This window comes from Moschus berezovskii, chromosome 20 (assembly GCF_049115385.1).
Source record: "Moschus berezovskii isolate FMDL1 chromosome 20, NW_MosBer_1.0, whole genome shotgun sequence".
NCBI lineage: Eukaryota > Metazoa > Chordata > Mammalia > Artiodactyla > Moschidae > Moschus > Moschus berezovskii.
Window position 1 is genome coordinate 40,895,502 of NC_142479.1, and position 27,084 is coordinate 40,922,585.

General features: G+C 44.2%; 1 protein-coding gene across 3 annotated transcripts in view; it reads right to left on the minus strand.

Moving 5' to 3' along the window:
* Positions 1 to 27,084, minus strand: part of STX8 (syntaxin 8) — a 205,232-nt gene that overhangs the window by 140,905 nt on the left and 37,243 nt on the right. For all 3 annotated transcript variants that reach the window (XM_055406979.2, XM_088828898.1, XM_088828899.1), the window contains exons 5-6: positions 17,599 to 17,723; positions 6,077 to 6,169 (exon numbers count right to left, since the gene is read on the minus strand). In XM_055406979.2, coding sequence (XP_055262954.1) covers positions 6,077 to 6,169; positions 17,599 to 17,723 — 218 coding nt within the window. The remainder of the gene's footprint in view (positions 1 to 6,076; positions 6,170 to 17,598; positions 17,724 to 27,084) is intronic.

The following is a 27,084-nucleotide window of genomic DNA, read 5'->3' on the forward strand; positions in this document are numbered from 1 at the left end:
AGAAGTATAAATCAATTTTTTAAATGTCTTATCTAATATTTCCATGTGTTTCGAGAAGGCAGTGAGGGGCTCCCCATCAGCTCAATTTACCATTTTTGACAACCTGTACCGTTCCACGTGGCTCATCAGTAAAGAATCTGCCTGACAATGCAGGAGACACAGATTCGATTCTTGGGTTGGGAAGATTCCCTGGAGAAGGAAATGGCAACCCACTCCAGTAATCTTGCCTGGGGAATCCTACGGACAGAGGAGCCTGGTAGGCTACAGTCCATGGAGTTGCAAAACAGTCGGACACACTTAGCAACTAAACAACAACTGCGAATAAAATGTCAATCACAGAAACACTACTCTGATTTCCGACTACTCCCCTCCCCTCCCTCACTGTTCTAACACTTCCCTGGGCTCCCAGGACTCTGGGAGCAGCAGGCTTTTGCACCTCATTTCACACCCGGGTTACCTTCCTTTCCATGAAAGGGCTTTTTGCATACGCTGTTCCTGCTGTTGGAAATGGTCTTACTTTTACTTTTTATTATTACTTTTTTTTAATGATAGAAGGTACAATTCACAAAGATAGACATCATAAACCATTCGACACCTTAACAACAAAGAAATAAAGATACATAAAGCAAAAATTGTAAGAAATATAAGGCAAAAGGAAAACATATATAATCACAGTGAGACACAAGTGGTCTTCCCTGTAAATCTCAGCACAGGTGTCATTTCCTCGGGGGCGGGCTTTCTCAGTCCTAAACCATGTCAGTCTCCTCTGCTCTGTGTTCTCATGGCGCCCTGGCACGTCACTACCACGGTCTACAGCTGGGCGTCTGTGCAGTCGTCTGTCTAACCTCTGCCTCCCCCTCCAGAGCAGAAGCTCCCTGAGGGCAGAAGCCAAGTCTCCCCACACCAGATGGACGTGGCGGGTTCTAGCACGGAGCTGAGCACACACACTCGGCACTCAGCGCTTGCTGAATGGATGGAGGATGTACTACGGAAGGAAAACTATCACTCTGCGCTTCTGGAAAGATCTTACCAGGTTTAATGAGGCCTTTTCTTGTTAGGTTAATAAAAAGTTTATTTGATAAACTTTCATGAAATAGAAAATAAATGACTTCATAGATACAGGCAGATTACGGAGCCAGTCAGTAGAACAAGCACACGCAACATATGAATGGGCTGCTTCTGCGTGGCCAGAGAGCTCACGACGCCTCCAGGGGGCATCAGAGGGAAGCACTGATGACCGTAGGCAAGGGTGACCGAGTGGAATTCTTCCCAAAGATGAAAAGATGGCGGGGCGGGGGGGGGGGGGAGGGAGTGACCTCAGAAACGCCTCTCCATCCTATGAGTTTCTGAGCCTGAGGAACTCACAAATCTCTTTATGAATGAGATGGTAATTCATTGATATGTACATGAAATCTTTTATCATTTTGTCTAGGTCTTTCAAAGCATACCCTGGTCTCTTCAGCCCCAGTACTGAGGCTGCCAGCAGAGACAAGTCACCTTCCTTTTCACTGTGGTTTCTTCCAGAAGGCAAGGAAGTGCTCAAAGGTTGACAGAGAAACATCGAAAGGGCTGGCTGAAGTTGGCATATTTGAAGATCAAAATGAATCCGCTGGCAGAGATTGGTGATATAGCCTGTTCTTGGTGCTGTTCCCTTTCTTGGAACTGGGTTTCTGGGGTTCTTCTGGGGCGCTGGCTTCAAAGCTTGGCCAAAGGCCAAACCGGGTATCAGAAATACCCGCTTTAGTCAACTCAGTCCCATTCATTTTCTTGTTTTAATGTGCCTTTCAAAAGGCCCTGTGCTCTTGAACACGAACTTTAACTTGAGCATGAACTTTAAAGGATTTTTCTGTAAGACTTCTTCACAGCTTCACCTTGGAACAGCATCTGGGGAGTCAGCCCAATATAAGCCCTCTTCCCCCGGCTCGTCCAAGCAGTTCACTGTGACCTGGTCCCTCGTGGGGGTCTCCCTGGTGACCTCAGGCCTCCGCCCCTGTCTCTCCTGCATCCCCTAACCTTTGCCAGCTGCCAATGCCCACCCCCACCAGACATCCAGGTCTCCCATCACCCGCCTTGTCACTGAACTGCCAGTCCCCTTCCTCATTAGGCTGGGTCCCTGGCATGTGAACAGGGTATAATTACTGGTGTGGGTCAGGCCCTTTTGAACTCTATGAGGAGACTGGAATCTTAAATCCTGCAGTGATGACGATTTAGCCCTTCAGCTTTGCGGTTATGTTCTCAGTACCGTGTATTTTCTTAGTTAAGGGTCGGATACCCGACTCCAGCCTGGCCTGGCTGGCCATGATCTTAGCCTATTATTTCGTTCATTCAGTGAAAACCAAAAGAACAATTCAGTAGGCCCATAAACCACCGAGAGATATTTACAACCAAAAGTGGTAACCTTCTCCAGGGTCCCAGATGCCTCGTGACACACGCGGGTCACAGTAAAACCCCAGATGGGGCACCACTCCTGTGCTCAACACCTCGACTGCAGAATGGCCTTGACTGTGATGAAAGGAATGAAAGCTGACCACGGTCCTAGCAGGGGTATCACCTTTTACCCTCAGGGAGCCCCTCCATTCCTCTGAAAGAGAACGGCTGACTCTGCCCTATTTCTGAGGAGCGAGCATGCACGTTGGAAAACCACCAGCATAGCTGCAGGCTCAGTGGGAGGCCACCGCAGAGAAAAACCCAGCTTGTTTTGGCAACTCGTGGGAAAATACCTCATGTTTGTCCATGTACACATGTATGTATCGGGGCCTGGGACGGAGATGAGGACTGTGGAGGTGCGGAGGAAGAGGTGAGAGGGATGCGGGTAAAGCACTGCGATGGGAAGACAGTCTGTGCGATGTAACATGTAACCATGTGAACAGTCTGCGCACATGTGGGCTTTACGTCTGTCATGTGAGCATACGAGGAGAAAAGTACAGTACAAGACACATTCTCTCAGCATATTCAACAAGGGCTCGTGCTTGGGCTCAGCTGCGTCTGACTGTGCGACCCTATGGACTGTAGCCCGCCAGGCTCCTCTGCCCACAGGATTCTCCAGGCAAGAGTACTGGAGTGGGTTGCCATTTTCTTCTCTAGGAGATATTCCCGACCCAGAGATCGAATCTGTATCTCCTGCATTGGTAGGCGGATTCTTTACCACTGAGCCACCTGGGAAACCCCATTCAATAAGACCACTGGTTCCCAAACCTGGCAGCCCACTGAAACCATCTGTGGAGCTTTACAAAGTACTCCTGCTTGGGCCTCGCCCTAGAGATTCGGCCTTAACTGGCATCAAGTACTGTGTTGGGCAGACAGTGGCCTCCCAAAGACATCTAGGTCCCCAAATCTGAGAATATGTTAGGTTACACGGCTATTGGGCATCAAGGTTGCAGATGGATTAAGGTTGGCTTTAATTAGGAAACCCTTCTGGATTATCTGGATGGGCGCAGTGTTATCACAAAGGCCCTTAAAAGAGGAAGAGAGAGGCAGGAATTAGAGGTCAGAGTGATGCAATGTGAGAAGAACTCAGGCCACATTGCTGGCTTTGAAGATGGAGAAGGGGCCACAAGCCAAAGAATGCGGACAGCCTCCAGACACTGGAAAAGGCAAGGAAACGAATTCTCCCCTAGAGCCTCCAGGAAGGAGTACAGCCCTGCCAACACCTCCTCTAGGGAGACCAAGGCAGACTTATGATCTCCAGAACCATAAGATAAGGAGTTTGCATTGCTTAAAGCCACGGAGTCTGTAGTGATGTGTTATAGCAACAACAGAAAACCAACTCGGGTACGGCCTGAGCTTTGACGGTTTAGAAGGTTCTCAGATGATTCTAATATGCAGCAAGGCACAGCAATTACTGAATAGGAGGAAAGACAAGATACAGACATGCCTGTGGGCTTACATGATGGCTCAGTGGTTAAGACTCTGCCTGCCAATTCAGGAAACCATGACAAGGAGAAGCCCATGCACCGCAACTTTAGAGGAGCCCTTGGCTGTCACAATTAGACAAAAAGCCCGCGTAGCAACAAAGACCCAGCACAGCCAAAAATAAATAAATTTAAAAAAAAGAAAATACACGGCAATTTCATCTGGGAAGTCAGCAAGTCAATCTCATCAAGGTAGGCACCATCCAGCTTGACCGTGGACTATGGTTATTGGACGTGGCTAATCCGAGCACATCACAGGATGGACATGCTTTATCAGCATGTGGCCAGTGTTCTTTCTGACCCAGTGAACAAGCTAAACTTCCTTGGGATAAAGAAAAGTTATACCTATGATAAGCAGACTTTCTATAGAGCCAATTTTCTTACAAATACTATCTTTCAAGGAAGGAACTGGCTAGTAATTGAGTTAAATGCAAATACATGAATTAGTACATTCATGTCAGCACCATTAGCAAATGACTGAACCGTCCTCCCCTCTGTGCTTAAAACATTAAGAACCTCTATTAGCATAGTAGGATGAGGGCTTTCCCGGTGGCTCAGACAATAAAGAATCTGCCTGCAATGAAGGAGACCCAGGTTCCATCCCTGGGGAATATCCCCTGAAGAAGGGAATGGCTACCCACTCCAGTATGTTTGCCTGGAGAATTCCATGGACAGAGGAGACTGGTGGGCCAGAGTCCATGGGGTCGCAAAGAGTCGGACATGACTGAGCGACTAACACTAGGATGGTAACGCTAGAGGACTTTGCCATTTGCTTTGCTGACCTGTTTATTTATGACAGATGGCAGACAGACGGAATTAACTTATTTGTTCATTTATGATAGATAAATGGAATAGTACTATAGCAACAAGTGAACTCACTGCTTAGAGAGATGAAGAAAAGTGGAGCTTATACAGTCTGACAGGTGCAGCCCCCCTTTGGAGCAAGCAACCACCGACTCCTAGGGCTCCACACGGGGTAACCTTTCTTGAAAGCCATTCCACAGTGAGCCTCCACGACACAGTGACCACAAGCTAGCACCTTAGAACCTTTTGCTTTTCTCTCCTTATTTTGTCTTCCTTAGAGAGGAAGCTGGAGTGAAATTTCATTTCTGTTCCTGACAAGTGAGGTGACATAACAGGGCGCCTCAGCCACTCAGGGTTTCGTCTCTGACAAACAGTGATAATGTCGTTTTCACGATGCTGTGGCTGATTAAATGAAATGACGCAGACTAAAGGGCTTAGCACCCAGCAGAGGCCTTTGATCAACACCAGCCTCACTGAAACTCAACTATTCTTATGCTTCTACCCATCACCTCTACACTGAAGCTTCTTACTTCTCTTCCCTGTGGTCCCATCCTCTTGCTGAGCTCTGGTACCTTATCTGCCACTGTCCACTAGATGCTGTGACTCAGATTTCTCACTGGCATCTCTCACTTAATGTGTCCACAATGGACTTAGGACCTCTGCTCCAAACCAGTGACTTCCCCCTCCCCCATTCCCCTGACCAAGACCACTCAGCAAAAGTGCCATCAGTCCCCTGCCTCCATTCCCTTTTCCCCCACATAATTCTACCGCTGCATCTTCCATTCCAGCTCCTGTACCCTCAGTCACACACTTTAAGCATCAGAGCCTGCCAGGTAGGCTCCTAACTTAATGCTCCATCTCTCCCAAGCCATCTTGCTTGTGGGTTTGAAAACTGATCTTTCTCTAGCCAAGTTCATCACACCAAGCCCTGAAATAAAAAAGCTTCACATATGACTTTTTTTGTCCCCCAGCCTGATATTTATGATGGAAGAGGAGCCAACTCTCTGGGTGTGCAGAGGACATGGCCCTGTAGCCTCCTGTCCCTGCGTCCTCGAAAAGCACTGAGCCACCTCACCCCGTGACCACATAAGGAGGGCCCAGGGGATAACTCGATCACAGAACAAAGCACTTTTCAAAGCAGCTTCAAAAACTGGAGATTTTTTATTAAGTTTCTTAACCTAGTGTTTAGTAACTACAATCTAAATCAGCCGCAGACCACTCTCAACTGCATTAAACTATAATAATCCATACACATTAAACTGCTTTAGGTGTTCTGTAATATCAGAGTCATTTAACAAATAGTCAAGCCTTCAGCACTAGTGCTCAGTGGCAAATCTGATCAATGTCAGACACGTTCTTACCGTTTTGCTCATCCAGTTCGTTCCCAATTTCCTGCCCCATTTGTTTCTGGCGACTTATGATCGAGGAAAGGGCATCGAGGCCTGCATCCTGTTCTGAAAGAAAAAGTAAGGCAGTTAACTCACTAAAAACCTAAGGAAAACAATTTAGGTCCAGAAACAGACCCAGGCATGGAATACAATTCAATAGCTGATCAAAGTAACATTTGAACTCAGTCAGAAAAAAAGAGAAAATAGTTAACAGTATTGGAACAAAATAAAGAAAAAAGTTAAATACCTACACTTCAGACCTTAAACGAAAATGATTTCCAGATGAATTAAATTTTAAATATTATAAATGAGTAAGATTTGACTACATAAATGTTTACATTTTCTGATAATAAATAAAGAGCACGTAGAAATCGATAAGACAATCTTCCTTTTTTTTCCCCCCAATGGGCAAAGGATATAGACAGGAAATGCACAGACAAAAAGAAAAAGACATAAAAGTTCCAACATCACTACTAATTTTTTAAAGATATCAAAGAATAATGACTTATCAGATTTGTAAGCATTAAAAAGATTGCTAACACCCCAGGTTAAGTAAAGTGTGAAGAAGCTCCTAAGTACTAAGTCATGGGGGGGATAGTTAATACATCTTTCTAGAGAGTGAACTGTGTTAACTTCCATATCTACCAATTCAGTGTCTAGGAATGTATGCAAGAAAACATTTGGATGGTATGCAATGATGTACTGGGTTGGCCAAAAAGTTAATTCTGGTTTTTCTACAAGGTGGCACAGAAAAACCCAAGTGAACGTTTTTGCCAACCCAATAGATATAAGACTATTCCTTGAAATACTGCTTCCTCTGCTGCTTTTCAACTTAATGCTTCTTAGCTCCAAGTTCTTCCTTATTTTGATTGTTCTAAGAAAATGGATCTGGGTCCTTTAAATAATTTTTCCTTCACCAGCTTTGTCAGTGGAGGAAACTGCAGAGACACTGCAGGAGGAAACGAATTTTGCTTCCTGGCTCCAGCCTGCCTTTCTGACAGGCTTCTGGGTGCTAACAGTTCCTTTGCTGTGCAGTAACCAGCAGCACCCCAAGGCAAGCAACTTCTCCCAACACGTCCCCTCCTGGGGCAGGTTTAGATCAGAGGGCCACCAGTTAGATGCCTCCCTGTGCACGTTATTTCCTGGTCCCCTAAGGACAGCCCAATTAGCTTGGCACCAAAGCAAGCAACTTCTCTGCAACCCAGTGAACCCCAGCTGCACCCTCTTCAACCTGATGTGCACCTCAGCCCTGGGGTGGCGGGGGGTGCCCTGTCTCCTCACAGGAGTGACTACACCTCCTACCAGCGAGTTCTCTCTCTTCACTTCTTGCTGGCTAATCCCTCTTTACTCTAGCCCCCTGTTATAAATTCTGTACACTAAATTTTCCATGTTCAAATTTCTTTCTCCTGACTGGGCCCAGATGCACACATCTGTCATAGTGAAAAATTAGAAACTACAGGCAGGAGGAGAAGGGGACGACAGAGAATGAGATGGCTGGATGGCATCACCAACTCGATGGACATGAGTTTGAGTGAACTCCGGGAGTTGGTGATGGACAGGGAGGCCTGGCGTGCTGTGATTCATGGGGTCGCAAAGAGTCGGACACGACTGAGCGACTGAACTGAACTGAACGCCCAAACACAGAGATTTAGCACATAAAACACTAAATGGCCATGAAAAGTGATACAAGTATATTTTGATTTCAAAAGAAGTTCATGATAACATTATTAAGTAAAAAAAAAAAAGTAGAATACAAAACAATATATACAATAGTAAAAGAGTATTTCTGCTTTTAAAAAACGTGTAACTTTTTGGGATCTCCCTGGCAGTCTGGTGGTTAAGACTCTGTGCTTCCACTTCAAGTGCCATGGGTTTGATCCCTGCTCGGAGAACTAAGATCCTGCATGCCACATTGTGTGGCCAAAAAATCTTGGTTAAATGTGTTATTCTTCTAGATTTTGAGATTTTCAAAGAGAAAAGCATTCATGTTACTCAAGATCTTTTCTTTAAAGCGATTTTTTTTAAACTCCAGGCAGTCTCCATCTCTTTGTACTTCTTTCCTTTGCTTGCAGGTGCACTGGAAAGAACACGCCAAGGCCGAGTAAAACTCTTTCCACCAAGCACTCTGCCATTCGTGGCCTCACTTGTTGTTGGGGTTTTTTAAATGTCTGTTTCATATGATGGCCCATCTATAAAAGCAGAAATCACAAAGGTCTTTCTGCCCAAGATCACATTAACATTTCCTTGCATAGTTTTTCCTAGTTTTTTTTTTTTTATGGAATTAAGCCATTATACTTAACTTGTTAATTCATCTGGAATTTATTTAAACTAATGGTGTGTGGTAAGGACCCCTTAGTAACATTTTTTGACACGATGTGCTTTTTTTTTAACCATACAAATGACCTGCTGTCTCTAGGGATCATTCCATGGGACCATTTCATAGCAAAATCACTTTATAATGAGGTCCTTTTGGTCTTCAGTAACAACCTCTTGGATGGACTCCAAGAAAAATCTATCATCAACCTAGTGCTGCTATAGGATGACCGATGTTACTGGAAAACTCCAAATGCATCTCCCAAATAATCTATATATACAACTGAGGGTCAAGTGTCAGTGTGAATTAAAAGGTAAAACAATATATAAAAAGAAAAAAGGAGATTCCTCTATGATCTTCAACTAGGAAAAAAAAAATCATCAAAGCCCTGGAGCTGTTTTAGCATAGACACAGACTATGAATGAAAAATACCTACATTATACTTTTTTCACTTAACCTCAACTCATTACCTGCCTCAACCACCTAAAGGTGATCTTGCTAATGAGAAACAGAAAGAGGGCTAAAAATTCTGCTCCACTCAAATCATTTCTATAAGAACCTAGTACTTCCTCTCGATGTTTAAGTGCTACAGTACAATTTCATCCCATAATTCAGAAACACAGAAAGCCCAGATAACAGAGATGCTGTGCATGTAGTAATAATGACTGCGATGACCCGAGCTTCTGCAAGTCTTAAAGAAGCATTTCTTAAACGGAGGTGGTACAGTCATATTAGAGACAAGGAAAATAAAATGCTGCTATTTGCAAAAATATCAACAATAATCAAGATCCATGCAAACAGTTAATCTGGAACCCTGCAAACTATTATGATATCATAATGACAGTTCATTATTATAATCTGCCCTACCCAATGTACAACCCAAAGCTTTATATCACCAAAGATCATCTGTAACACACCACAGCCTATTAATCATAATTCAACGTTACTATGGTATTAACTTTAAAAAATGGAATGACCGTTGTGCTACACAGAATAATTACCCCCTGAAGATGTCCACCTCCTAATTCCAGGAACCTGTGAAGATATGACCTTACAGGGCAAAAGAAACTTTCCAGGTGTGATTAAAGTTAAGGGATTTGAGATGGGAGATTATTCTGGATTATCCAAGTGGACCCAATGTAATCCCATGAGTCCTTAAAAACAGAATCTTTCCCAGCTGTGGACAGAGAGAGCTATGAGGAAGGGTCAGAGAGATGCAACGTGCTGGCACTGAAGACAAAGAAGGGGTCCATGAGCCAAGGGATGTGGGTAGCTTCAGGAAGCTGGAAAAGGCAAGGGAACGAATACTTCCCTGGAGCCTCCAGAAGAGAACCCAGCCCTGCCAGCACCTTGATCTTAGCCCAGTAAGATCTGTATTGAACTTCTGAGCTACAGAAGTGTAAGATGATAAATCTGTATTTTAAGCCATCAGTTCAGTCTAGTCACTCAGTCGTGTCTGACTCTTTGTGAACTCATGGACTGCAGCATGCCAGGCTTCCTTGTCCATCACCAACTCCCGAAGCTTGATCAAACTCTTGTCCATCAAGTTGGTGATGCCACCCAACCATCTCATCTTCTGTCATCCCCTTCTCCTCCCACCTTCAATCTTTCCCAGAATCAGGGTCTTTTCCAATGAGTCAGTTCTTCACATCATGGGGCCAAAGTATTGAAGTTTAAGCTTCAGCATCAGTTCTTCCAATGAATATTCAGGACTGATTTCTTTTAGGATTGACTGGTTGGATCTCCTTGCAGCCAAAGGGACTCTCAAGAGTCTTCTCAAACATCACAGTTCAAAAGCATCAATTCTTTGGTGCTCAGCTTTCTTTACAGTCCGACTCTCACAGCCATACATGACTACTGAAAACACCATAGCTTTGACTAGACAGACCTTTGTTGGCAAAGTAATGTCTTTGCTTTTTAGCATGCTGTCTAGATTGGTTAAGTCATCAAGTTTGTGCTAATTTATTATAGCAGCAACAGAAAATTAATACAATCATTTTTTGAAAAATCCCTTCAGAATGGTTAGGTGTTTGAACACTTCCTGTCTTAAGACATGCAGAAAACCCATCTTCTAACTAAATGTCATATAATTGTGGGAGGATGATCTGGTGGCTACAGATTAAAAATAAAGGGAAGGTCATCATAATGTATTGCTGCCAAAAATGACAGACATGACTCTGATCAAGCCACTAAATCTAACTACCAATTTACAGAAAATATGCAGGACAGAGGAATACATTAAACAGTAGATGGGGAAACAAATAGCAAGTCTAGATGGTGGGAAACTACAGGGCAAAAGCCCTTGTTTTGTCAACAAACTGAAGAAAAAAAGAGTTGGCAAACGCATATATTGATTAAAGAAACTTAGGGGACATATCAATTAGCTGCAATGTACAGACCGTATTCAGATCTTGAACTGAATAACCTAGAAAGAAAAAAAATCACTGGACAATCAGAGAAATCTGATCAAATAATCTGACTGGATTATTTGATTATATTACGGAATAAAGCTATGACAAACCTAGACAGTGTATTAAAAAGGAGAGACATCACTTTGCTGATAAAGATCCGTCTAGTCAAAGCTATGGTTTTTCCAGTAGTTATATACAGATGTGAGAGCTGGACCATAAAGAAGGCTACACGCCAAAGAACTGATGCTTTCAAACTGTGGTGCTGAAGAAGACTCCCGAGAGTCCCCTGGACAGCAAGGAGATCACACCAGTCAATTTTAAAGGAAATCAACTCAGAACATTCACTGGAAGAACTGATGCTGAAGCTGAAGATACAACACGTGGGCCACCTGATGCAAACAGCTGACTCACTGGAAAAGACCCTGATGCTGGGAAAGACTGAGGGCAGGAGGAGACGGGGCGACAGAGGATGAGATGGTTGGATAGCATCACCGATTCAATGCATATGAACTTGGGCAAACTCCAGGAGATAGTGAGGGACAGGGAAGCCAGGCATGCTGCAGTCTATGAGGTTGCAAAGAGTCCAACACGACTTAGTGACTGGACAACAAGAATCTTTTTCAAACATGCTTTAGAGATATATCCTGGAATATTCACCAATGAAATGGTATAATGTCTAGGACTTGCTTCAGAAATAATCCCGGGAATGGGAAGGTGGGTAGACACACACATGAAACAAGATGGGCTATGAGTTGGTAACTGCTGAAACAACTGATGGGTCAGATGGAATCATGAGTCTACTCTCTCACTTTCAAATGTTTGAAACTTGTCAACAGCAAAAAGTTACCAACATTTTAGCAAGCAAATAAAACCAAGGAACATTCTTAAGAATGGCAATCTCAGGCCCCTTGACTGAGCCCATGGCAAGAGCCCCAAGGGCTGAGGCTGTGTCTTCTTTTCCTATGGTTTTGCCCCACTTCTGAGCCCAACTGATGGAACAGATCAAGTATTTGATCAGTGTGTTTAAACCAAGGAATGACCACAGAGGGCCCTCTAGGTCTGTAGAAGAAATAAAGACAGTCTCTGCTACATATATATGGAGCAACTTCTGGTCAACATTAGCTAGCCCTCTGAGTTTAGCTAGCAGAAAAAGTAGCTGAGGATGTGTTGTCCAGTGCCCAGAGAGGAGCGATGGAAATTCCCACATATGACATACAGGAACTTTCCCTGGAGAAGGGGAGGTAAGGAACAAATGAAGAGAAGATGAGGTCAAGCTGGGTAAAGTTAATCACTACATTGGAAAGACTCTTAGAGCAAGTTCTAAGAACAGATGTTTTTGTTTTAAGATTTTGGGGGAAGGAATCTTGGTCTAGGTGGCAGCTGTAAGAAAGGGTATCTTGAAAGAGAGCTGTCTGTGATGTTATGAATCCAGGGGTTCAAAGATGAGTCACTCGGATGATGCCAAGGTACACCACAGCCCTGCCAGTCACTTTCCCCACCACTATTTCAACGGAAATACTTACAAGACCTAAAAACACAGAAACCCATAACTAATCCACAGTCTTCTGCTAGAATCTAGAAACAACATCTACAGACTATGGTAAGAAGAGTTGGAGCTAATTAAAAGCCCCAGCAACAGAGACCTCTTGGGGAGAGGCTAAGTGACACACCTTCTTCCAGGTCCGCCATCCACCACCTGACTCAGAGACAAAGGTCTTTACCGACCAAAAAGGCAGTTTCCCTTGTTTTATCTCAGGGATTTGGGGGCAATGGGCATGGGGTAGGGGTGCTGTGCACGTAACTTGCGGGGTCTTAGTTCCCCAACCAGGGATGGAACTTGGACCCTGGCAGTGAAAGCACTGAGTCCTAATCTCTGGACCACCAGGAACGATCCAGTTACCATCATCACCTCACCCATTTTCTGCCGAATGCCCATTTGTGCTTCAAATTATAGTACAGGCAGCATAGAAGCTGAGGCCGTCTAACTAGCAGTAAGGAGGCTTAGCCTCCAGAGAAGGAAAGGAAGGCATTCATTGCCTTGAGTCTAAGCTCCACCAGAAACCTGTTATTTTAGGATGATTTTCCAAGTGTTTTCTAAAGGTCAACGGAAGTACAGAAAGGCTAACAGATGCCACAGGCAAAGTGAGAAATGACCCTTCATGGTTCTGTAGTGCAGGACCTGGCCAGGAAGCATGGCCATGGCAATCTCAGCACACATATCACCAAGGTTCTTGAGGCAGAGAAAAGAGTAAGGAGGGTTTCATGTAAAGAGAACTTGCTTTTGCGCTCATCCTTGAAAAGACAGCTTGCTCGGAAAGCAAGGAAGGATAGAGCATTTCAAAATACAAAGGGAAGAGCAGAAAAACATTCTGACTGGTAATGAGTGCTCCTCTCCTCCATTCCTTCACTCCCCAACCCCACCCCACACACCCCAGAGGCCAGCCAGCTTCCAAAGGGTGGGCATCTTAGCGAGGCTGCTCTCAGTGTGGGAGGCTCAACACACACACTCACAGGCGGCATCCTCTCACACCCAGGCCACAGCGATCTCTGAATGAGGCACCTTGCCAGTGGCAGAGATACTCCTCTTGACTGAAAACAGCTTTCCAATGCTCAGAAACTTCATGAGAATTAGCTATCGAGACATTCCTTTCAGGAACCATGAATCCTGAAAAGTAAATCACTGCAAATGAACAGCTGGGCTACGTGCAAGGCCGCACTGTTCTCAGCCTCTTCACTTTGCTTCAGACACGATAACGGGTGAAATACCATGGAATTAAAGTGATTGAGGAGGGCCAGGACTTCACGTGCTGGACAATGTCACTGTGAAAAAGGAGTTCAAAATAGCGTTAGACTTCTGCTTCTGGACAAGCGGGGCTGACAGGGAGCAGATTTGCTTCTGGCCCCAAACAAAGAGAAAGCAAAACAATGCACAAAACCACAGGCAAAATGTACAAAAACAACAGTTTCAAGATGCAGATGTCAGGAAATGAAGGGTGGTGATCTCTGAGATCTGGGAGACAAATGAGATGAGCTCTCAGTCCCCAGTCATTGGCTTGAGAGTCCCAGGCCATGGCGTGGGGAAGGTGGATCTCAGGTGGCGCCCAGCAGTCTTCCCAGATTGAGGAGAATCAAAAAAAAGAAAAAACAGGTCAAGGTGGCTCAAGTATGTAGGGCACAGCACCAGAAAGCAGAGAGTTGTGCAGGGAGAAAATGGGAGATTTGCACGGGATCCACCCTGAGACTTCACGCAAGTGTTGATTAGGACATGTGTGTGAGGAAACGGACTGAGGCCGGGGAAAGAACCACCTGAAAACCTTAGAGGGAATAACCCTATGAGTTCACGGGAACTGGACATAACCAATCAAAAGACATAACTCCTAATCCCCACTCACCAGGTCACCACATAATTCAGAGAGTACACAAAATCGTTCTGGCACAGAAGTGAGGGAAATAACCTCTAGACTGGAGTCTGCAAACATTTTCTACAAAGGGCCAGACAGCAAATATTTTAGGCTTTGTGGTTCGTATGATCTCTGTTACTGCTGCCCCAACCCTGTTTTCATCATAGGAAAGCATCCATCAGTAATACATAAATGAATGAGCATGGTTGTGCTCCCATAAAACTTTATTTATGAACACTACACTTTTGAGTATTACATAGGTTTTGTTGTGTTTTCTTTTTTAACAACTCACGAAATATTCTTTTTGGGGCTCCTTTCAATCATTTAAAAATGGAAAAACCATTTTTAGCTTGCAGACCATACAAAACCAGGTGGTGGGCCAGATGTGGTCCACAGGCCATGGTTTGCTGACCCATGCTCTAAAATAAACACTGCTCTGTTCCACCTGACAAAGCAAGACCCGAATAACTGCATCCCAGGAGAGGGAAAAAAGAAAATCTCAAGAATATTTTTAAAAAGAAATATCTAGTAACCAAACCAAGAAAAACTCACATCTGGCTTTCAAATGAATTATTTCCTCCATAGGATTAGAAACAAGGCAAGAATGTCTGCTCTCATCCTTCCCACACTGTACTGGAGGTTGTAGCAAGTGTAATAAGGCAAGAAAGAAAAATAAAAGGCATCCAGATTGAAATAAAGACATAAAGCTACACCAATTAAAAGACAAAGATAGGGTAGATGAAAAACTCAACTACATGTGGCCTCAAAGAACCTCACTTTAAATATAAAGAAACCTCACTTTAAATACGGATTAAAAGCAAATGAATGGAGAAAGATAAACCACAGTAATAGTCATCAAAAGAAACCAGGAGTTGCTACATTAATTTCAGACAGAGCAGACTTCAAAGCAAGTAAAGTTATCAAGGGTAAAAAAGGGTATTACATAATAAGGGGGTCGATTCTCCAAGACAACATAGCAATCCTTAATGTGTACGTACCTAACAACAGAGCATCACACTACATGAAGCAAAAACAAACAAACAAACAAACATAGAAATGCAAGGAGAAACAGATAAAGCCAGTGAAAAAGCTGGCTGAAAACCCAACATTCAAAAAATTAAGATCGTGGTATCTGGTCCCATCGCTTCATGACAAATAGATGGGGAAACAATGGAAACAGCGACAGACTTTATTTTCTTGGGCTCCAAAATCACTGCAGATGGTAACTGCAGCCATGAAATTAAAAGATGCCTGCTCCTTGGAAGAAAAGCTACAACTAACCTAGACAGCATATTGAAAAGCAGAGACATCACTTTGCCGACAAAGGTCCATCTAGTCAAAGCTATAGTTTTTCCAGTAGTTATGTATGGATGTGAGAGTTGGGCCATAAAGAAAGCTGAGTGCTGAAGAATTGATGCTTTTGAACTGTGGTGTTGGAGAAGACTCTCGAGAGACCTTTGGACAGCAAGGAAATCAAACCAGTCAATCCTAAAGGAAATCAGTTCTGAATATTCATTGGAAGGACTGATGCTGAAACTCCAATACTCTGGCCACCTGATGCAAAGAGATGACTCACTGAGAAAGACCCTGATGCTGGGAAAGATTGAGGGCAGGAGGAGATGGGGGTGACAGAGGATGAGATGGCTGGATGGGATCACCGACTCAATGGACATGAGTCTGAGCAAGCTCTGGGAGTTGGTGATGGACAGGGAGGCCTGGCATGGTGCAGTCCAAGAGGTCACAAAGAGTTGGACACAACTGAGTGACTGAACCTGCTAACTATCATAGTTGGAGACTTCTACACTTCCTCTCAGAATTGGACAGATCTGGCAGAGAGTTAAACTCAACACCAGATTTATCCCTAAGTAGTTCATGTTTTTTTGTTCTCTTATTAACGGCATTTATACATTCCTACTCCTGGCTGTGGCTAGTATATAAAAATACAAATGATTTTTGTATACTGATCTTGGATCACGCAACCTTGCTAAACTCACTAATTAATAGCTTTGCAGTAGAATCCTTAGGATTTTCTATACTTCGGTAGACTCTGTAGGATTTTCTATACAAATGGTCAACACCATCTGTGGATAAAAAAGGTTTTACCTTTTTTTTTTTAAAAGAGACTTTTGTTTTTTACAGCAGTTTTAAGTACACAGCAAAATTGAGAGGAGGGTACAAAGAGTTTCCATATAGCCCTTTTCCCCACACATGCAGAGCAAACCATACATCACACGTAAATGTATATACAAACTAGTGTCAATTTATACAAGGGATTACTACTCTGTGATGTAAGAGAACAAAATACTGACTCATGGAACAATGTGGATGAATCTTAAGATAATTACCCTGAGATACAGAAGCCAGACCACCCCACCCCTGAACTCGCAAAGAGCCTTTATTGTATGAGTCCATTTATACAGAATTAGAGAAAACAGAAACGATTTTATAGCAATAGAAAGCAGATCAGCAGCTATCTGGGTATGTGGGGAGGTAAGAATTACCAACAGAAATGAAGAAAACTATCAGGAGTAATGCTTATGCTTATTATCTGGATTGTAAAGATGGTTTCAAAGGTGTATGCATATGTCAAAGCTTAATGAATCATACACTTCACATATGTGCTATTTATGATGTCAACTAGACCTACATAAAGCTGTGTTTCAAACAGGAGAATTAGTAGGAGTAACATCTGCAACACTGACATCAAAAAATGTCTATCACACATATTAAGTAAAAAAAAGGCTGTAGAAATATCTATATTATGAATCTCACTTATGCAAAACATACATGTGCTTATACTGAATATACAGTATGCATGCATGTACGTACAGAAAAAAGGAAATATATATTGTTAATCTGTTTATAGTTTGAGATTGGAGGAACGATACAGAAAAAGCTTTTCATTTTATAAATCCCAATATTGTTTGAACGCTATATAACAATCATGCATTACTTCTGAAGTTGACAGAATAAATCAGCAGGTTTAAAAGCCAGCTGGGTAAGATGAACCTGAAGGTAAAAGCCAAACTGACTTATATATGAAAAAAAAAAAAAATGGAGCCTTTTCTTTGGAGAATGAGTCCTAATCATGGAGAGGAGGAAGAGGCCCATGCCTCGAGTCACCTGGGATGACCAGACCCCAAGCTGCACTCTGTCCCTCTCCCAGGAGAGAATCCCTACTTCCACCAGCTACCTGGATGGATGACAGCATCTGTCTAATCCCCAGGTACCCTGAGGCACAGAAGCGCCAAGAGCTCTCAAAAACCAACTGTTTTCCCTCCAGTTTTCAATGGGTATTGGGAATATCCGAGGCTATGGTAAAAAAACCCGACCAGGTTTCTGAGCCCACGCCCTTGGGATATTTAGTACCTTGGATAATTTTCTGCTGCTGTTGCCGGATTTCATCAAAACCCAAGCCTCTGGTCTCCTCCGGCTCCTCCAAGAGCCAAGGGTTGGGTGCTCCTCGCTTGGCCCCTCCAGTCATCAGGCTGGACCTAAGAACAAGATTGAATGCGTTACATAGCTCAAAAAATCCAGCTCGGCCGCAAATCGCTCCCACGAGAGCAGAGGGGGCCAGCCTCACATGCTTTGAAAATTCATTTCGACCGCAATTTATTGCATCCTTGGTTTATGCCAGCAACTGTGTTCAGGGCTGGAAGAGATACGAGGATGAATAAGGCCCGAGCCTGGTCCCCAGGAGAATTACAGCTTGTGAAGGAGACTGTGGCGACACTTAATACTCTTACTAATCCTCCATGATATATTTGAGTCAATAATCATAAGTGAGGGTCTTAAATTTCAGAAACACAAGGCCAAATGGAAGTGGTCTTTCTATTGAGACAAAGTTTGTCTCACGGGCTAGGTGGCACCAAAGGCACAAATATTATTTCTTAAGAAGATATAATGTTGCCACGACGGCTTATAGCATAAAAAATGACCACTGAATTCCTTATTAGAGGGAATCTGGCTACTCATAGAAAGAAACACATGTAGGTTTCAAAACCAATTCAATGAATACAACTGAGCATTTATAATGCAAATTCTGAATTATCTGTCTTAATCTTGACTCCCTCTCGTAACCCACATGGCCCCTGGGATATTATGTATGAACCGTTGGAAACACGAGTGCCAAAAACCAGGATGGTGGGTCAGAGGTGAATAAAGTAAACTTGAAAGTATATTTATCACCATGCTCTTCCTTTCAAATTAGCATGCTGCACCCGAGTGGTCAGTGGACTCCTTGAAAGTTAATGCTAGAATGCCCCACTTGTAGCCCTTGCCACACATAGAGCATAATTTTCAAAATTCTTACGGGGGAAAAATGTAAGAAAATTGTCTTAGTACTCTCAAAAGACAAAAATTTGAATCAGAGCCTTCAGTAGTTAAAATATACTTTTAAAATACCTATTAGAGGGGCTTCCTTGGTGGCTCAGTGGTAAAGAATCTGCCTGCTAAAGCAGGAGACGGGTTTGATTCCTGATCTGGGAAGATCCCACAGACCTGTGGGGGCAACTAAGCCCAGGCGCTACAACCCCTGAGCCTGTGCTCTGAGAGAGTCTAGAGCTGCAACTACTGAGGCCCGAGCACCCTACAGCCAGTGCTCCACAACAAGAGAAGCCACTGCAATTGAGAAGCCCACACGCTGGAACTAGAGAGTAGTCCCCACTCTCTGCAACTCGAGAAAGCTCTTGATGCAACGATGACCCAGCACAACCAAAAACAAATAAATAAAATTAGGTACTAGAAAAAAATTTTTTAAAACCTATTGGAGAATAAAAGTACAACACAAGCACAATTTAATATTAATATCAAACACACATCAACCACGCTGCTGCTGCTGCTAAGTCGCTTCAGTCATGTCCGACTCTGTGCGACCTCATAGACGGCAGCCGACCAGGCTCCGCCATCCCTGGGATTCTCCAGGCAAGAACACTGGAGTGGGTTGCCATTTCCTTCTCCAATGTGTGAAAGTGAAAAGGGAAAGTGAAGTCGCTCAGTCGTGTCCAACTAGTAGCGACCCCATGGACTGCAGCCCACCAGGCTCCTCTGTCCATGCGATTTTCTAGGCAAGAGTACGGGAGTGCTTGCCATTGCCTTCTCCGACATTAACCACGAGACATACAGCAAAGATTTCCCAGGGCTAAATTCAGTCCTGCAGAAGTCCTAAACGCTGGAAGAACTGTTTTGATCTCACTTTCACACAGTTCAATATAAAAGCAATAGTAAACTACAATGCAGTTTCCCAAAGTGGTAATTAGTCCCTAATGCCTTCTTTCTGAGCTGATTCCAAAGTTTTGGTTCAGTTTTTCGAGGCTGAACTATCACTTTCTCCCTCTTCCCATCCCCTTTACCTTCTCTCTTGTGTGTCTGTACTTTGCTGATGCCTTAAATCTGTTGGGAAATTCAAAGAATGATGGATATGACTTTACTAACAAGAGCAGGTAAAACCGCAGGTGCCACTGTGGGCAGGAGACTTGATTTTCTTTTCATTATCAGGTGCTGAAACCTAACATTTAGGATAGATGCCTATTAGTACTGTTCTGGGTAAGAAAGAAAGTCTATGAAAAAAACCTTAAGATACAATTCTTAGAGTTTAAGGAGTTTACAATCAAATGGAAAAGAGAAACTAACCACACGTGAAGGAACTCTTAAATGAAGTAGAACAGTCAGCCCTGCATCCCTGGGCAATTTCAATAACCTCTTCAGCCTGGTTTTCTCAGCCACAAGACAAGCAAACCAAGTGGGTCAGTGGTTTTCAGCCTCCACTCCAGCCGCACTCTGGAGAAGCATGCCACCCTCATTAATGGTGGGGTTGGCAGGTGAGCAGGGAAGACTCACGTTGGAGGCGGAGGCAGGTATTCTTCATAATCCTGCAGAAAATGTCTTTATATCTTTGGAAATCACTGAATTCGAAGACCTTTAAGATGCTTTCTTTTAATGGAAGTTTTTCTCATTGTGGAATTTTCTCTAAATTCCACAAAGAACAGAGAAAAAAAGACAATTTCCCCACAAAGCCCATTCTCCTCTGCCCCATTCTTCCCAATTTCAGTTCAAGACAACCACAGAACCATCAGCTCAGGTCCAAACCCTCGGAATCAACTTTGACTCTCTGATGCCTCACAGCATTGAGTCCATTAGCAAATCCTTCGAAACATACCTAACATCCACCCGCTTCTCCTCTGCTCCACTGCTGCTGCCCCTGGCACTCCCATCTCCTGCTTCTGCTCCCACCCTCCACAATCTACTCCCCATCAGCTGCCAGAGCCACCACCGTAAAGACAATGTTTCTTCTGCCACAGTCTCTCGGTGTCTTCCCATCACCCTTAGCGTAAAATGCAACATCTTTAACCCATGACATTAGCTTCTTTGTTGTTTCTAGGACACACTGAGCACATTCCTACCTCAGGGCCTTTGCACCTGCTACCTCCCGCCCCCACCCCCCCATGGCTAAGGCTCTTGTCACCCTTGATGGTCATGTGGCCTTGTTCCCTTGCTCATTCTACTCTGCTCGAATGTCATGGGCTCAGAGAAGCTGCCCCGATTGCTCCCTCTAAAACAGTACCCTTCCCTGTAACTTCTGGGCTCTCCTCCTCCTCGGCCTGCCTTGTTTTTCTTTACAGCACTGAAACAGCCAGCAATTGTATGCTACACATTTATTTTTCTGTCTCCCACTCTACGCTGTCAGCTCCACAAGAGTAGGGACTGTCTGATTCATCACTATATCCTCAGTGCCTGGCAGAATAGGCACTGGAGAAAAACAAACCAAAGAAAAGTTGAACGAGTTAATTTATTCAGCAAAATCCACAAGTGAATGAATGAAATCAGTAAGAAGAGAAGCTAGGAAAGTGTAACCTAACACAGTGGCTCTGTGTGCTGTCATTTCAGTGGCATTTCACAAACATGATCTCATTCGAACCGTTGAACAAGCCTGTGTATAAGTCAGAGCAGGTATTACTGACGAGAAAAATCAAGGTAAAGAGACAGCAAGTCACTTTCTCAAGGTCACATGCTTCATGGCAGAGCTAAAGTTCAACCCCTATCTTCTGACTCCAAATCCAAAGCCCTTTCTTTCTACCATCTCAGCGAACGTTTCATGATGGGCAAGGAGACCCCAAACAGGTAAGGTTGAGTTTTATGAGGAAGACACGGAAACACCCCCCAGGCGAGGATAACAACATGCATAAATGATTTCTCAGCAGAAAGCACGTGCCATCTCCTTGCCCAGGGTAAAAGTGGGGAGGGGGTGAGATACGGAGGAAGGGGGCCTGGGTCTAGGAGAACTGATTCCAAGGTCGGCAGCCAGAGAGAGCCGCTATGCCTTCCATCCTCACGTTTCCACAGTCTTGTGATCGTAGCTTTCCACTGGCTGTTCCTCATCCTACAAATCCTCAGGCCTTCTTTCCTGTTCACAGCCAGACTGCCTTCAGGAACGGCCCGTGCTCACCAGCTCTGCTTCCTGACCCTCAGGATTCCCTCTTCCGCCCATGATCCGACTCCACCTCCGTCCCTCTGCTAAGACTCTCCTCGCCCATAACCTCCTTACTGCCAAAGCCTCGTCCCAGTTTTCACCTCGCTCTGCCTCCAGGCCTCCCTGGTCCCTGGTCAGGGCTGACCTTCCTTTTCCCAGGAAAGCCCTCCTCCCTTGGCTCCTTTCACACCCCTCTCCCCCACAGCATGTCCTCTAACTTGCAGGCACCCCTTCTTCCATCTGCCCTTTAAACAGTGGTGTGCCTCAGGGATTCTATTTAGATCCTCTCTTCTGGCTGTGGAGAAGGCAACGGCACCCCACTCCAGTACTCTTGCCTGGAAAATCCCATGGATGGGGGAGCCTGGTAGGCTGCAGTCCATGGGGTCGCGAAGAGTCAGACACAACTGAGCAGCTTCACTTTCACTTTTCATTTTCACGCATTGGAGAAGGCAATGGCACCCCACTCCAGTACTCTTGCCTGGAGAATCCCAGGGACGGCAGGGCCTGGTGGGCTGCCGTCTATGGGGTCGCACAGAGTCGGACACGACTGAAGCGACTTAGCAGCAGCAGCAGCTTCTGGCTGTACTGTCTCTCTCTGGGCTGTGTTATCTGTCCCTGTGGTTTCGGGCTGAAAGGACAGACACTAGTGGTTCTTAGACCATGTTTCTACACCAACACAAATGCAATAAGTCATGGTTCTCTCCATTCATCATGGTGGTGGATTCTTACCTGGGGGCCCCCTGCCCTAGCAGGGCACAGTCAGAATCCGGGGGTGGGGAAGGAATGGCACATAAACAGTTCAAAGCAATAAAAAAAAAAAAATCAAAATCCAGGCAAGGCAGGTCCCTCAACTGTTCACCCTTTCAAATTTCTCTGTACCCACAACTTCTCCCTGCCAGCTCGCTCTCTCTGCATTTACAGCGCTTCCTTTAGGAATCTCCAGCTGAGAACTCCACTCCAAATTCAGCACACCCGAAGTCAAATCCACTCCTTTCACCCCGTAAGCAGTTTCTTCTTCCATCCTCTCTATTCGGCAGCAGCGCTGCATTCCCGAGTCATCTGCACCGTCTTTCCTTTCTTCCCACCCCTGGCCACGTCTCATCAACCCCCAAGGCCTCTGCAGGAGGCAGCCCTCAAGCCCATGCCCTGTGTCCGTCCATGCTGGTGCTGCCTCCGCGCGGAGAAGCATCATCTCTCCCGCAGAAGATGCTCATGGCCTCTGACTGGCCCCCTTGCTCCCAGTCACCCCTATTCAAATCATCTTACACTCTGCTGCCACAACGATCTTTCTAAAACAGATTTCTCCTATTTGTTATTTTTGGCCTCACCACTTGGCACGTGGGATCTTAGTTCCCCAAGCAAGGATCAAACCAGTGCCCCCTGCATTGGAAGTGTGGAGTCTTAACTGGACCACCAAGGGAAGTCCCAAGATCTCGCCTATTTTAAAACTGTCACTGCTTCCTAGAAGCTACAGGTTAAGTTTAAGCTTTACAATACGGCCCCAGTGATATATATCGGCTACGTCACCTCCCCAAACCCCCTTCCGCACCTGTGGACTGCTCCCCAGGTCTCCAGACAAAGGCACAAACTTCCACACTCTCATGTTTTTGTATGCGTCTGGAGGGTCCCCGCCCCCACCCCTTTGTCCATCTGGCAAAATTCTATTCATCCCCTAAGGCTCAACTCAAATGTCACTTCTGCTGTTTAGTCTTTCCTGATTCCCATCCTCACCCCCCTCTTCCCTTGAATCAATCACTCCAGGGTGCTCCCATGGCACCTCGCGCAAAACCTCCGACGTGGCATTTATCAAGCAGGATTGTAGTTAGTTATTTACTCATCTGTCTCCCTTCCTAAATTATGAACTCTGGAAGGAAAGAGGCCACATGACAGTCATGTTTCTATCCCCAGGACCAGAAAGACAGTTCCTCTGAGTATGCTGGAGAAGAAGCATTCAGAATCTGTTTGTGAAACAGAACTAGGAAACCCACTGAGTTCTTTAAGCAACGGAGACAAAAAGAAAGGGGGTATTTAACATTTATCTTGAGAGATTAAAAAAAAAAAAAAGAAGAAGAAAGCAAAAGGAAACAACTGCTATCTGCCTTCAAGAGTTTAGCAGCAGAAACAGATGCTGTTCAAACAGATGGAGGGAATTTTAACTTGAAAGGGAATTCTCTCACTAAGACACCTTGCAGCTCAAACCCCTCCTTGACGATGAAGGAGTGCTTCTCCTTTGAAAAGTAAGTTATAGAAAGAAAATGCTAGGACTTCCCTGGTGGTCCAGGGGCTAAGACTCCACCCTTCCAGTGCAGGAGGCCCCGGTTAGATCCCTGGTCAGGGAACTATACCCCGCATGACACAACTAAGAGCAGGCACAGCCAAATAAATATTTTTTTAAAAAAAAAGAAAGGAAATGCTAACTACCATGCTCCCCAGATTAGGACTGAAATGTTTTAAAAAATAAATCCATCATTTTTATTCTACAGTCTTTCAAGATGGAACTTATTTAATAAATGGAACATGTCAAATAAATGCCACATTACTAAATACATTAGATATCTGTCTTAAAAGAGATTTTACCAAAAGGTTTCATAGTCCCTTCTGACACTATAAAAATATTTCATTTTTCTCCCCCAAAGTGAACGATGCACCTTATTAAGTTAATATGGGGGAGGTGCAGATGATCCACATTTTTCTGCTGACACATGTTGCTGAAGCTCGTCAGAGTTCATGAGGAGGATGTTCTTATCAACCAAATGGAGCATTGAAAAAGCAGTGAATTCCAAGAAGCAGCTTTTCTTAGCATTTCCAAACGATGTCAAAGTAACTACATCAAATGTTTGTTTTGTCTGGAAAAAAAAAACAGTGTTTGAGTATTCACAGACCACAGAGAGGTTTGCAGTCAGGACCAGAGATGGTATTTCTAGGGTGTCAGCGAATTGAGTTGAATCTGCAGACCTTTGTAACTAGACTTGCCCATAGGTGTGAAAATGCTACTGTGGTATGAAAGGGCAATTCCTTCCTCAAAGCTTTTTCAGTTAGTTTTTTCCTGTGAATATTAAGATGTACAGAGGCTCAAATTTCAATCAGAAATAGTTTCTCTGGCATAAATTCTTTGGAGGTAAAAATCTAGCAGCAATATCCAGGCTAGCTTACACTGAGGAGGGGCCACAGTCAGGGAGGTAGACCAGAAGGCTAGTGCAATGTAGGCAGAAGGGGATGGCAGTTGGGATGAGGGAAGTGACAGGATGGGACAGCGGGGATGGGACAATTCACTCAATCGTTCAAAGGAAAGCTCCACAAGTGCTGGTGAGAAGAATGACTACAGAGGATCAAGATTTCCAAACTGGGTGACTTGGAGAATCAACACAACTTGGGGATATGTTTCATTTCCTTTTGGGATTTTCTCAAATTGCAACATAACTCCCAATAACAACCCCAAAGTAAAACGGTTCCGTCACAATCATGAGCTGTGGATCCATGGCTGCTGTTGCTATTTAGTCACTAAGTTGGGTCTGACATAGCCCACCAGGCTCCTCTGTCCATGGAATTTCCCAGGCAAGAATACTACAGTGGGTTGCCATTTTCTTCTCCAGGGGATCTTCCCAACCCAGGGTTCAAACCCTCATCTCCTGCTTGGCAGGCAGTTTCTTTACCACTGGGGAAGCCCAGCTTAAACAACAGCTCAGCAATAAAACAAGAGTCCTAGTTCCCCTTCAAGGGATACAAAGAACTACAATCTGACACATACCTATGAGTTCTGCAGCAGAAACCAAGACGCTCCACCCAGGTGGAAGATGGTGACTACACGCTGACTACAAGCACACAGACCCCACGTTGGTTGAAACTAGCAGGCTAATGATTAAGATAATCAAATATCACCCTGTTACTGCAATACTAAGTGATCAGAAGAAAGTCCATGAGCTACTTGTAGCCCCTATTTGCCAGACAACTAACTTCTTTAGGTCTGGTAGTCTGTCCAGTTCCTTCTGTATCATCTACCTATTCATCCATCCATCCATTCCTCCCCCACACAAATATTGAGTCCCTTCTATGTCCCAGCATGAATCTAGGGGCTTGGCAGAGAACAAGAGAGACCTGACCTCAGAGAGCTGGCATATTCCAGGGAGAAGAAATGCCTAACACTGTGACTTCTGAAAAGTAAACACTCATTTTTCTTTCTGGTTAAATTGAATAATCTTTATTCAATTAGTTTAAACTAATCAGTATTAGTTCAGAACAATAAGAACTCAAACAAGAAAAAATCGCTTACACATCATCCAAGGAAAGTCTCACCGCAGAACCGGAAGATCTACTCCAATCAAACAATTTGCTAATTTTAAACCACTCTCAGTTTTCCCCTATTCACTGTTGGCCAAGTGTACCAATAAGAAGCTTTAATATTATAGTTAAAATTTAATAAAACAGCTGGATAACTTGGTGGCTCAGACAGTTAAAAAAAAATCCACCTGCAACGCAGGAGATATGAGTTCCATCCCTGGGTCGCGAAGATTCCCTGGAGAAGGGAAGGGCAACCCGCTCCAGTATTCTTGCCTGGAGAATTCCAGGGACAGAGGAGCATGGTAGGCTACAGTTCATGGAGTCACAAAGGGTTGGAAATAACTGAGCAAAACAGTTAACAAAAGAACACAAATGGAAGTTCGAAAAGACTATCAGAAATCATTTTGGCCTAATTTCTCAATTTGAAATGAGAAATTCTTGAGTCATCCAGGCAATCTAAAATCAAGCAAATAAAACCAAAGGGAACAATTGTTTTGCCTTAAGTGTGAATGTCATAGTACCTGAAAAGCAGGAGGAGGACAGGAAGGGAGAACACACAAAACTTAAGAATTCTAAGTGTAACAGGAATTAGCTGCTCTGCCAAATGTCTGGTGGCTGAGCGCCATCTGCTGGAGAGCAACTGAAGTTCAACTACAAAATGAAAAGCAATCCAATGATTATCATGTATTACAAGCAGCTCCTTGCTTTATAACACAGCGCAGTCTTTAAAGTATGTTTAGAAACAGAAAAAGGGAAAGTCAGCGATATGTTGAATATCTCTCTAAATAGTTTCTCTAAATAATGTTTTAAGTGTAGAGATTTCATACTTCTTTCATTTGACTTACTCCTCTGTAGCCTGTTTTTAAAATACTATTTATAAATAGCATTTTAAATTTGTTTTTACTTGGTATTTCTTTGCTGTCTGGCTTTCAAGACTTTCTGAGGAGAGGAACTACCAGGTTGCTGTGCCAGCTCGTGGACAGACCACACTGTACCACATCCACACGGTAGCAACTGGGCACCTTCACTGACTTGAGCAACATGGGGCTGCGACGTCTTAAGATTTACTTAGAGCTCAAGGTCTCTGGGTTGACTCCCTTGATCAACCA